Source organism: Myotis yumanensis, unplaced genomic scaffold (genome assembly GCF_028538775.1).
Source record: "Myotis yumanensis isolate MYYU_CA2020_CCGP unplaced genomic scaffold, mMyoYum1.0.hap1 SCAF_1, whole genome shotgun sequence".
In the NCBI taxonomy this organism is placed as follows: domain Eukaryota; kingdom Metazoa; phylum Chordata; class Mammalia; order Chiroptera; family Vespertilionidae; genus Myotis; species Myotis yumanensis.
This window is the reverse complement of record NW_027223752.1, coordinates 46,431,814-46,444,154: the sequence shown is the minus strand read 5'-3', so window position 1 is coordinate 46,444,154 and position 12,341 is coordinate 46,431,814. Positions and strand designations below refer to the sequence as shown.

The 12,341-nt window shown below is 51.1% G+C and overlaps 1 protein-coding gene across 1 annotated transcript; it reads right to left on the bottom strand.

Moving 5' to 3' along the window:
- Positions 1-5,268: 5,268 nt before the first annotated feature.
- LOC139002746 (DNA dC->dU-editing enzyme APOBEC-3C-like) lies at positions 5,269-9,245 on the bottom strand. Its single transcript, XM_070403830.1, has 5 exons — positions 8,979-9,245; positions 7,616-7,808; positions 6,380-6,677; positions 5,845-5,960; positions 5,269-5,577 (listed from the first exon to the last, which is right to left on the bottom strand). The coding sequence occupies exons 1-5, from the start codon at positions 9,044-9,046 to the stop codon at positions 5,563-5,565; spliced, it is 690 nt and encodes a 229-aa protein (XP_070259931.1). The 5' UTR covers positions 9,047-9,245; the 3' UTR covers positions 5,269-5,562.
- Positions 9,246-12,341: the final 3,096 nt, after the last annotated feature.

Below are 12,341 nucleotides of genomic sequence, written 5' to 3'. Positions count from 1 at the left end.
TGTGTGTTCAGTTCTTCGTTCTGGCCTTGGTCCTCTGCTTAGGTCCCTCTGCCTTCACAGGGTGGGGAGGACACAGCTGGCAGGCTTCTGTCCCTCTTGCTTTAGGAAAGCTAATAGACAGTGACCCTTGTCAGTTCCATTGCAAATGCTTTCTTTCAGTGTGTGGCTAGGCTCTCGCTTCATGAAATCTTTCCATGTATAGATGTCTTAATTTTTAATGTTTTCATCTGTATTAGTTTTGTCATGTATGTATATGACATGACATAGACATGTCATTTTTTATTTTGTATTGGATAGCTAATGCAAGGACATTCAAATGTTATGCCCAGATTTCAGGATCCCCAAGAAACCACATCAGGGAGCCAGCCAGTCCGATGCAAAAGCATAAGAGTCTGTATTCGAGCTAGCTCGGCTTCCCCACCTTGCCGACGTAGCGACAGGAAGCAGAGAGAGCGATAACTCTGTGTGGAGATGGGTTTTATAGTGGGGGTTGGAGTAAGGGGAGGAGAAAGGACTGTGCTCTGCCGATTGGCCAGGCGCAAGTCGGTGTCTTGTTCCTGGGAGTGGCTAGCAGAGGCTTAGACTTCCTGGAAGAAGCTCCTTGCCAAGCACATGGCCAAAGGTAAGATGGAGGGCCTAGCACTTACCCTGGGGCAAGATGGAGGGCCTAGCCCTTACCCTGGGGCAAGATGGAGGGCCTAGCCCTTACCCTGGGGCAAGATGGAGGGCCTAGCCCTCACCCTTTCAAAATGACTTTCCTTCCATGTCATTTTGTCCTACTGATGTGCAATGCCACAACCCGTGTGTGTGTGTGTGTGTGTGTGTGTGTGTGTGTGCGCGCGCGTGCGTGCGTTGAGTGTGTTTCCCTCCATGTCCTGCATGATTCAGGGTTCGGGGTCAGGAAGAGGAGCTGCACACAAATGAATGAAAAGAGACAAGAGACAATTTGGAAATATTGGGGGACCAGGCGGGCAAGTCCAACTCAAGGAGAGGGACTTCCACTGGTCCTCAGGCCGCACCAACCTTTTATTGATCTGGGATACACCCATAGCATAGCCCTTGGGCAGGCAAGTTCCAGTAACACACAGACTAGCCCACCCACAGGCAGTTTCCAGTAATAGGCAGACTATCTTATCAATAAGGATTTACATGATTAAAGGTGGGGAGGTTGCTTCAGCTACCATTATCTAGATTAACTGGGTGGTGCACAGCTCCCACCTTTGCTAGGGCTTCAAAGGTCACCAGACATTGGGGTCTCTGTCTAAGCTTCTCAGCTAGTGAAGATAGGTGGTCTCCGACATGTGTGTGTGTGTGGGTGTGTGTGTGTGTGTGTGTGTGTAGGTTGTCTCTGACTCTCTCATATGCTCCTTTGCCTCACCTGTCCATGCCTGAGCGACTACCACACTACTCTGCCAGGGCTTCAGCGTAGGTTTAATATCTGGTATGCCGATCCACCTTAGCTTCACCTTTGAAGTTGTATTGGCCGTGTACACATTTACATGAAGTTATGGGCAAAATTTCCTTAAAATATGTTTTATAAATTGATTTCAAAAATAGGAAGGAAGGAGGAGAAAGGAAAAAAACATCAATGATGAGAGAATCATTGATTGGCTTCCTCCTGCATGCCCCCTACTGGAAAAAGAGCCCCCAACTCAGGCATATGACCTTGCATGAACCTCCTGGTTCATGGGTCCATGCTCAACAATTAACCAAACCAGCTGAGTGATGGACAAACTTTTCGTGTTTCATGAGATACAATATTATCAATGTGTAGAGCAGGGGTCCTCAAACTTTTTAAACAGGGGGCCAGTTCACTGTCCCTCAGACCGTTGGAGGGCCGGACTATAGTTTAAGAAAAAAACTATGAACAAATTCTTATGCACACTGCACATATCTTATTTTGAAGTAAAAAAACAAAACGGGAACAAATGCAATATTTGTATTTGCATATGGCCCGCGGGCCGTAGTTTGAGGACCCCTGGTATAGAGCAATCTTGGTAGACATAGATGCCTCTGAGGCACTGAGACTCTCCATCCATGAACATGGTATATATCTCCATTTCTGTGGGTCTTTTATGTTCTTAGTGAGTCTGAAATGAAGTTAAAGGGGAAGTTGGAAGGGAAGGAAAGAGGCAGCCATGAGGGCAAAGAAGAGGATAGGGAGCACAGAGAGGAAGAAACAGGATCAAAAAGGAAGATATATCACTCTGGGCAGGTGGAGAGAAGCAAAGCAGCGTGGAGAGAGGAAAGAATGGAGGGAGGAAAGGGGCAGAAAGGGAGAATATGAATCCGGGCTCAACCTTGTCTACCTGCAACCTTGGGAAAAGGGAAAAAGAACTTTACCTCAGAGCAATATGGTGTTCAGTAGTCATTCCCTGCTGTGAGAATTGGTGCAGTCTGGACAAGCTTGGGGATGAAAGGGGCTTCGCCCAGGTCCTGAGACATGGTGAGTCTGCACCAAAAGGCAGAGGTTAATTTAAAGAAAAGGGAATGGAGGCCCCTCTCAATACTTCCTGCTCACTTGGGCATGGTGGTGTCACTTCTGGGACTGGCATTCTCCCTGGAACACCTGCAGCAGGGGCGGGAGGAGACACAGAAATGAGGGCAGCAGCGCATAGGACATGCTGGGAGTCGTGGGGAGAGGCCAGGCGAGGCACAGGGTCAGGAGACAGGAGGAACACCCAGGGGCAGAGGAGGAGCTGGCAGAGGATAGGGAGGGTGTCCCCATCAGTGAAGGCAGAAGGAGGGGTCAGGAGCAGGGGCCAACCCTGTCCTGGGTCTCAGCCTCCACCACCTGCTGAGACCTCTAATGGTTCTTGTCACTACTTCTTCCCAACACCAGGCTGCACATGGTATGAGCAGAAACTGCTGGAGGACTGAGGATTATTTGAAAATAGATTGATTCATTGAACCAGAGACTTCCCCTCTTCTTTATAATCACCTCATCCTTTGTTGAAGAGTAACTATCTCCTTTGTTAGACATTGTCCCAAATGCTCGACATTTAACTGTCACCACAGCCCCCGAGGTCAGTCACTGTTACTCTCTATGTGTTACTGTGAGGAATCCAAGAGGCAGCCCTGTTCCCTCTGCCACACAATCAGGGTCTCCACAGGAAGGAAACACTCCTGGAAACAGATTAATGGGCTGCCCATCAGCTGCCCTTCATGGTGGGTCCCTGCTATTGTCCATGGAAAGGATGTACAGGCTTGAAAGTTCTGTGGTTGGTCCAGTCCTCTCTCTGCCCCCTGGGAATGAGGCATGATGTGTAGAGGTGGGCCACCATCTGAGGCTTGGAGGAGACCAGCAGGAGAAGACAACCCCCCAGAGCTGAGTTGGGGGTGGGTGTGAGTGTTGGGGCCTGATTCCAACAGCATCACTGGGCCGTTGAGCCAGGTGCACACTGTCCTACTCCTCCCACAGGTCTTGTCCTGGGAAACAAGCCGACTTTCAGCTCCTCAATGGCGACCACAATCCCCTGACAACCCAGCCTTCTGTCCTTGATCTCATTCCTGCCCCTTGTCTCCCGCCATTGGCCCTCAGCCCTGCTTTGCCCATCCCCACCCCAGCACACCCCACCCCACCACACCACCAACCCATCACCCCTCTCCTGTCCTTTTCTTCCATCTTCTCAGGTCACTTTGTCTGTCAAGTCTTCCCTCTGGCTTTCTGTCCTCCTGACTCAGTCCCTTCCACTGCTTTGGCCATGAGCATCATGACTGTCCTTATTCTCTATCCCTCCAATGTCTCTCAAACTAAAGGATTCAGTCCCAGTCCCTCACAGTCCTGTGTGAGGTTGTGACACGGGTGGTCCGGACATGTGAGCAGATGCCTGTGGTGTGACACCTTGGAGCCTTTGTGGCATGTAAGGCCTTGTGCAGGATGCCCAGCTGCCAGGGGCTCGCTCAGCATGATTCAGGCTCCACAGAGACATGGCAGGACAGACAGCTGCTGCCTGCACTGCATCCTGCGTGGGCCAGGTCCTGGGAAGGGCAGAGGGATCCTGTCTGCAGGGAAGCCCCTCCCTCTCCCTTCCTCTCCAAGGAGTGGAATTGTAATGGCCTGAGGACTCAGTAATCCCCAGCCCTCCCCTCAGCCAATGTCAACTTCAATTGCTCTTCCCATTAGGGACCCTGAGCCTTTCTCTTCTCTCCTTGCATTGGCTGTCATTTCATGACAGCACTGTTGGGGTCCAACCCCAGCAGGTCCAGGGGTTCCCAAAGGTGTGGACGGAGTTGGCGAAGAAGGAATAACACGGGGACAGGGTTATGTTGATCAGCAGCCTAGCCAAGTTCTCTAGCCAGGTTCTAGCCAGGTTCTCTTTTGTTCTCCTGTTACATCTATATTTATACCATTTGATTTTAATCCTATCCATTCTATTCCAAAGGATAGGGCATTTGTTATCTCCATTCCAAGGTCAATACTCTACTGTTCTGTTAAGCTACAAGGAAGTAACTGAAGGAGATTATCCTAAGTAAAGGTTATGTAGCTTAAGCATGATTGTTCATAGTTAAGGTGATTACCTACCCTCCAGGCACTTAGTTAAAGGGTTTTACTGATTTATTCCCTTCCTTAGTCCTGTTAATCTGTAACTCCAGGGGAAAATCCCCACCTGGGGAAACAATCTTTCTCAGAGAGGTGACCTTGGTTAAAACACATAGCGCTAAGAAGGGGAGCAAACATATCAAGAACAGTATAGCATATGTTTCAAGGGACATATGCTATGCAGATGTTTCTTCCCTGCAGCGACTTCCCTGTAGGGAGTGAGGCAAGTGTCAAGCAGCAATGATGGACCCGCTTCCGGCACAGCACTACTCTCGGCATATCCTTGGTTGATGCGTTTAGGCTTTTGACTTTGACTGCTATAAATATTGCTAACTTTCCCTAACCAGTAGCAATTAGTGTGACCACTGCCCTCCCCTGAGGTACATACAGAAGAGAAAGGCATTTTCACTTTTGCAAGTGCTTATTGAACTATTTGAACTACATGAAATACTTACAGAGAAAAAAACATTTCTGGAAGATTCTTAATCTTTCATGTTGTTGCTTTGGACTTAAAATCAATGTAAATAAATAATCTCTTATTTGTGACTCTGATAGTAATGAGTACAATATTACTGGTGTAGATTTGGAACATATCACTGATTTTAAATGAAAAGTAAATCAATCAGATTTTTAAAAAATTCCTTATGAGCTCATTCATTGCCTTTTCCTGGTTTCTTTCAATCAACTTGGAGATGGTGGCAAATGATGAGTTTTTATTACTTGTTTTTATTTTATTTTATTTTTTATTTATTTCAGAGAGGAAGGGAGAGGGAGAGAGAGATAGACACATCAATGATGAGAGAGAATCATTGACCGGCTGCCTCCTGCTCGGGGATGGAGCCTGCAACCCCAGCATGTGTCCTTAACTGGAATCGAATCCGGGACCCTTCAGTCCACAGGCCGAAGGTCTATCCACTAAGCCAAGCCAGCTAGGGCCGTTTTCACTTCTTAAAGAAAGTGTTTTATTCCTCGTTCACCAGAAGTCTCCTCACTTGGTTAGAGAGATGGAAGTCCAACCTTCAGTTTCCCTGATACTGGATTGAGAAGGAGGAGGTGGAGGAAGCAGGGAGTGAGGCAGGTGGGAAGGTGAACAGAGCAGAGCCTGGGGCAGTCATAAAGGGGGGGGAGGAAAAGGGGTTCAGGAGGGGAGAAAGCAGAGGGACCTGTAAGACCTGAAGGGAGGGATGGACCTGGGGCCCAGTGGGGAGCAGGTGACCCAGAGGGAGAGAAAGGCCCAAGGGGAGAAGAGAAGGGGGGTGGGGGGTTGGGGGGTAGGGGGGATTCAGAGGGAGTAACCTCACCCTGAGAAAGTCCTTCAAAGTCTTAGATAGGCTGCAACTGTTTATATATATTCCTTTCCAGTACCGGAATGGTTTATCGGGGTCATCCACAAAGACCTTCCTGCAGTAGGCAAAGTCTGAAAGGAACAGGGGAGACCATGGTGCGCTTCAGCTCCAGGAGCCTTGAGGGGACACACAGAGTGTGACTCTTAGGGACCACTCTTCCCATCATGATTTCAGACCCTCTTCTCTTTCCTTCTCGGGACTTCATTGTCACTTCAGTCCCCTTTCTCCCTGTGAGTCTGAGCCACGCCTCCACGCCCCCTTCTGGAAGCCTCTTTCTTGCAGGTGTCCATCAACTCTCTCCCCAGCCTGGACCACCTCTCTCCCCTGAACTTCTCCTCCAAGAGACTCCCCAACTCCAGCACCACCTCCACAGACAGCTAAGGGGGCTTCTCCTTCCTTTCTGGGGATTCTAGGTCCTTCCTGCCTGGTTCTAGTCTCCTCCTCCCCCCCTCCCCGCCCCCATCCCTGCCCAGGCGCCCTCTGCTCTCACCATCTGGAGTCATTATTGCCACCTGGGCCCCTGCGCCTTGCAGACTGCGCAGCCCCTGCTGGTACTGGGGGCGACTGGAGTAGTAGAGGCGGGCAACGAAGATGCTCAGCTGCACGTACTCGTGGTCCTTCAGGAACTCGACCACCTGCCTCGCACATTGGAAGCAGGGGCTCCAGGACATGAACCATGTGACATGGTATTTTTCCTCGCGGGACAGGTTCTGGGCCAGGAATGCTGGCTGGGTCTTGAACCAATTCAAGAAGCAGATTTCTGTGTGCTTGGGCTCCTTGGGATAGAACTGGGAGAGACGGAGAGGGGAAAGGGACCCTCTGGGCTGGCGGAGCAGGCATGTTGCAGGGCTGGAGGAGTGGGGACCAGGGGACAGGGAGCCAGAGTCTCAGAAGCATGTTATTGATTGATTCCTTTTTAAACGTCTCCCACCCAGGCTGTTTTAGCTTAGTCATCCCTTCCCACCCTCATCCATGAACTCCAACACCCACCCTCCCATTCTTTCATTCTGCGAGCATTCCGGGTGCTTGCTCCAGGCCAGGCTGCTGGGTCCAGGCTAGTTGTCTGGGTGCTGTCTGCCGGGGAGGGCCCAGAGCAGTGCTGCCCACAGAGAGCCACTAGCACAGGTGTCTACTGTGCTCTTGAAATGTGGCTCGCCTGCACTGATGTGTGTGACAATAACAGAATACACCCCTTATCTCCACGACGTGGTTTGAAAGAAGAATGTAAACTATCTCATGAAGAACTTTTATATTAACAATATGTTGAAACAATATCTTCGACATATTACAAAGTACGTAATCAACATTAAATTAATTGATTTCTCTGAAAGTTTGACCACTGGCTACTAGAAAAGGTTAAATGACACAAGTGACCCCAATCGTGCTGCCATGGGTAGGACTGCCACGGTGTCACCCCGTCCACCCGTAAGGCCTCTGAGTAGTCTGCAGTCCGGGTGGGGAAGGGAGGGCTGGTGTGTGGTGGACACTTCACAGGAGACCTTAGTGTTTGGCTGCAGGGCAGGGGCTTGCTCTGTGTATGCTGAGGCTGCCGTCCTCGCCCAGGTGTACCTGGCACTTCAGAATGGTCAGGCAGTGACATCCAGGGCTAAACCTTAGGACAGTGTTGTGGTAATTTTACATATGTGGCATTTTTCATATTATCATTTCCCCACATCCTTCCCTGGCTTAGCTCCTGCCTCTGCTGATAGCATCGTGGGGCACATACCTCATTTTCAAAAACCCCAGTGCTCACATCCAAGGGCAAGTCCGTCTGTGTTCTTTTCACTTTGTCCAAGGGCAAGCCCGTCTGTGTTCTTTCCACTTGGTAGCAGAGGTAGCAGCCATTGCGACCTCCATGGTCAGGGCAGTTTGTAAAGTGAAAGTAGAAATACTCAGGACTAAACCTTCTCACTGGGTTCCTGTGTGCAGGAGAGAAAAGAGAAAATGCAGGGTTCCCTTGAGTTTCTCCCATCTGGTGGCCTGAGCGCCCAGCCTCCCAGCAACCCCTTCCCTTCAGCATTTCCTGCTGCCTCCAGGCAGGAAGCTGGGGCTGCAGGAACAGCAGGGGCTCCTGTCCTCTCCCTTAAGGTCTGGCTTTGCTGCTTTCAACAACACACACCCAACCCCCCAACCCCAATCATTTGAATACAGAAATGAGTAATAAAACTGCCTCCACCCCCAAACATTAGATTTTCATATTAAGGTGCAATTCATGATTGACCTTTCACCTATGCATGTTTATTATTATCATTTAATGTCAGGCTAACACCTAAATTCACAGGCTCTGGCTATTGTTCTAAGAGCTCCTTGTATCTGAACTCCTCTATTCCTCCCCAAATCCAGGGGCCTCACCCCATTTTACAGAGGAGGAATCGGGGCACAGAGTGGGGAGTAGCCTGCCCAAGTCACAGGGCTGCTGAGTGACAGAGCCGGTCCCTTGCCCAGGCAAAGCCATGTCCAGCCTTTGCATGAGGTCAGCTGGCACCGGTGGCCCTATTGGCTGAGAGGCTCTTTTCTCCCTCATTGTAAACAGCATTTCCCCCACCGGTGGGTGCACTATAAACATGAGGGCAGGGATGCCCCTGGGCACAGTCTGACTTTGCTCTTCTGCTCACAGTGCCGGCACCTTGGGAGAGAGGACTCCCCTTCCTGCTCAGTGAGCTCCTCTCACTCTGAGTGGATAACGGGGTCAGTAGCACAGACAGTGGATCCAAGTGCTTCAAACCAAATGCCCCCAGTGCCCCACTCATCCTTTAGTGCAATTCTAATGGCCAAGAGGGCACAGGAAAGGCCACAGAGCAGCAGCCCCATGGGCAGGGAGGGGACAGCCAGCCCCACAACTGGCAGAGTCTGAGGAGAACCCAGTGGACAACAGGCCTGGACGAGGGGCAGGAGGGGCCATTCAGAAGCCATTGTGGAGACATTCCCAGAAGAAGGCAGAGCCCCCGCTGGAGTGGGACCTGCAGAGAAGGTGCCCAGAGCAGGAGAGAAGCCAGGCTAGACCAGGGGGAGGACAAGGCTGAGGACAGAGACACCTCAGGGCCCCCAAGTAGAAAGGGCTACAGAGAAGGACAGAGTGGGGGCAGTACCTGGGCCAGGGCACCGGAGTGAAGTGTTGCCTCTGCCTTGTCCTTGGTCTCCGGCGCTGGCGAGTCATTTCTGCTCACAGGCCCAGGTTTTAGGAAAGTCCCTTGATGGAGGATTTTCCCACCTTCTCAGCTGAGGCCCCACCTTCTTCCTGCTTTGGCAGCGGGAGGCGGGTGGGCAGGCCCTGGGGTGTGATCTTCCTCAGCCTCAGACCCACCTTCCCTCCTCCTCTGAGGCCCTCCCTCTGGACAGAACTGACTTCTGCTGGAGACAGGCTCCTCTGTGCAGCAGGACCCAGGCCTCTTGTAAAGGGAAAGTGAAAGTGATGATGGCAGGAAGAGGGGATGAGACAGGCCCTGCTCCCCTGGGAGGGCCAGGCTGGAGCCCTCCCCACACCACCCTGCACCCAGCACAAGCCTGAGCCCAGTGCATGCTCTCCACCTGCCTCCTGTTGAATGATGGGCAAGTGTGGACCTTGGATTAGGGACAGATGTGCGTTGAGTTCCTCGTTCTGGGCTTGGTCCTCTGCTTAGGTCCCTCTGCCTTGACAGGGTGGGGAGGACACAGCTGGCAGGCTACTGTCCCTCTTGCTTTAGGAAAGCTAATAGACAGTGACCCTTGTCAGTTCCATTGCAAATGCTTTCTTTCAGTGTGTGGCTAGGCTCTCGCTTCGTGAAGTCTTTCCATGTATACATATCTTAATTTTTAATGTTCTCAGATGTATTCATTTTGTCATGTATGTATATGACATGACATAGGCATGTCATTTTTTATTTTGTATTCAATAGCCAATGCAAGGACATTTAATGACTTTCCTTCTATGTCATTTTGTCTTACTGATGTGCAGTGCCACAACCTGGGTGTGTGTGTGTGTGTGTAGGTTGTCTCTGACTCTCTCATATGCTCCTTTGCCTCACCTGTCCATGCCTGAGCGACTACCACACTGCTCTGCCAGGGCTTCAAAGTAGGTCCAATATCTGGTATGCCTATCCACCTTAGCTTCACCTTTGAAGTTGTATTGGCCGTGTACACATTTACATGAAGTTATGGGCAACATTTCCTTAAAACATGTTTTTTAAATAGATTTCACAGAGAGGAAGGAAGGGGGAGAGAGAGAAAAAAATCATCAATGATGAGAGAATCATTCATTGGCTGCTTCCTGCATACCCCCTACTGGGAAAAGATCCCAGAACCTGGGCAAGTGCCCATGCATGAACCTCCTGGTTCATGGGTCCATGGTCAACCACTGAGCCAAACCAGCTGAGTGATGGACAGACTTTTCGTGTTTCATGTGATACCCTATTATCAATGTGTAGGGCAATCTTGGCAGGCATAGACGTCTCTGAGGCACTGAGACTCTCCATCCATGAACATGGTATATATCTCCATTTCTATGGGCCTTGTATGTTCTCAGTGAGTTGAAATCAAGTTAAAGGGGAAGCTGGAAGGCAAGGAAAGAGGCAGCATGAGGGCAAAGAAGAGGAAAGGGAGCACGGGGAGGAAGAAACAGGATCACAAAGGAAGATATACCACTCTGGGCAGATGGAGAGAGGCAAAGCAGTGTGGAGAGAGGAAAGAATGGAAGGAGGAAAGGGGCAGAAAGGGAGAATATGAATCTGGGCTCAACCTTGTCTACCTGCAACCTTGGGAAAAGGGAAAAAGAACTTTGCCTCAGAGCAATATGGTGTTCAGTAGTCATTCCCTGCTGTGAAAATTGGTGCAGTCTGGACAAGCTTGGGGATGAAAGGGGCTTCGCCCAGGTCCTGAGACATAGTGAGTCTGCAGCAAAAGGCAGAGGTTAATTTAAAGAAAAGGGAATGGAGGCCCCTCTCAATACTTCCTGCTCACTTGGGCATGGTGGTGTCACTTCTGGGACTGGCATTCTCCCTGGGACACCTGCAGCAGGGGCGGGAGGAGACACAGAAATGAGGGCAGCAGCGCATAGGACATGCTGGGAGTTGTGGGGAGAGGCCAGGCAAGGCACAGAGTCAGGAGACAGGAGGAACACCCAGGGGCAGAGGAGGAGCTGGCAAAGGATAGGGAGGGTGTCCCCATCAGTGAAAGCAGAAGGAGGGGGTCAAAGAGCAGGGGCCAACCCTGTCCTGGGTCTCAGCCTCCACCACCTGCTGAGACCCCTAATGGTTCTTGTCACTACTTCTTCCCAACACCAGGCTGCACATGGTATGAGCAGAAACTGCTGGAGGACTGAGGATTATTTGAAAATAGATTGATTCATTGAACCAGAGACTTCCCCTCTTCTTTATGATCACCTCATCCTTTATTGAAGACTAACTATCTCCTTTGTTAGACATTGTCCCAAATGCTCGACATTTAACTGTCACCACAGCCCCCGAGGTCAGTCACTGTTACTCTCTATGTGTTACTGTGCGGAATCCAAGAGGCAGCCCTGTTCCCTCTGGCACACAAACAGGGTCTCCACAGGAAGGAAACACTCCTGGAAACAGATTAATGGGCTGCCCATCAGCTGCCCTTCATGGTGGGTCCCTGCTATTGTCCATGGAAAGGATGTACAGGCTTGAAAGTTCTGTGGTTGGTCCAGTCCTCTCTCTGCCCCCTGGGAATGAGGCATGATGTGTAGAGGTGGGCCACCATCTGAGGCTTGGAGGAGACCAGCAGGAGAACACAACCCCCCAGAGCTGAGTTGGGGGTGGGTGTGAGTGTTGGGGCCTGATTCCAACAGCATCACTGAGCAGCTGAGCCAGGCGCACACTGTCCTACTCCTCCCACAGGTCTTGTCCTGGGAAACAAGCCGACTTTCAGCTCCTCAATGGCGACCACAATCCCCTGACAACCCAGCCTTCTGTCCTTGATCTCATTCCTGCCCCTTGTTTCCCGCCATTGGCCCCCAGCCCTGCTTTGCCCAACCCCACCCCAGCACACCCCACCCCACCCCCCTAGCACCCCTCCACCCCTCTCCTGTCCTTTCCTTCCATCTCCTCAGGTCACTTTGTCTGTCAAGTCTTCCCTCTGGCTTTGTGTCCTGACTCAGTCCCTTCCACTGCTTTGGCCATGAGCATCATGACTGTCCTTATTCTCTATCCCTCCAATGTCTCTCAAACTAAAGGATGCAGTCCCAGTCCCTCACAGTCCTGTGTGAGGTTGTGACACGGGTGGTCCGGACATGTGAGCAGATGCCTGTGGTGTGACACCTTGGAGCCTTCGTTGCATGTAAGGCCTTGTGCAGGATGCCCAGCTGCCAAGGGCTCGCTCAGCATGATTCAGGCTCCACAGAGACACGGCAGGACAGACAGCTGCTGCCTGCACTGCATCCTGCGTGGGCCAGGTCCTGGGAAGGGCAGAGGGATCCTGTCTGCAGGGAAGCCCCTCCCTCTAGCTTCCTCTTC

Excerpts from the sequence above, each read along its gene's own strand:
- LOC139002746 (XM_070403830.1), bottom strand. The coding sequence starts at position 9,046 with ATGACTCGCCAGCGCCGGAGACCAAGGACAAGGCAGAGGCAACACTTC. Across the intron at positions 7,809-8,978 it reads ACTCCGGTGCCCTGGCCCAG|GAACCCAGTGAGAAGGTTTA; the intron begins GTACTGCCCCCA and ends TCCTGCACACAG. Across the intron at positions 6,678-7,615 it reads CTGGGGTTTTTGAAAATGAG|TTCTATCCCAAGGAGCCCAA; the intron begins GTATGTGCCCCA and ends CGTCTCTCCCAG.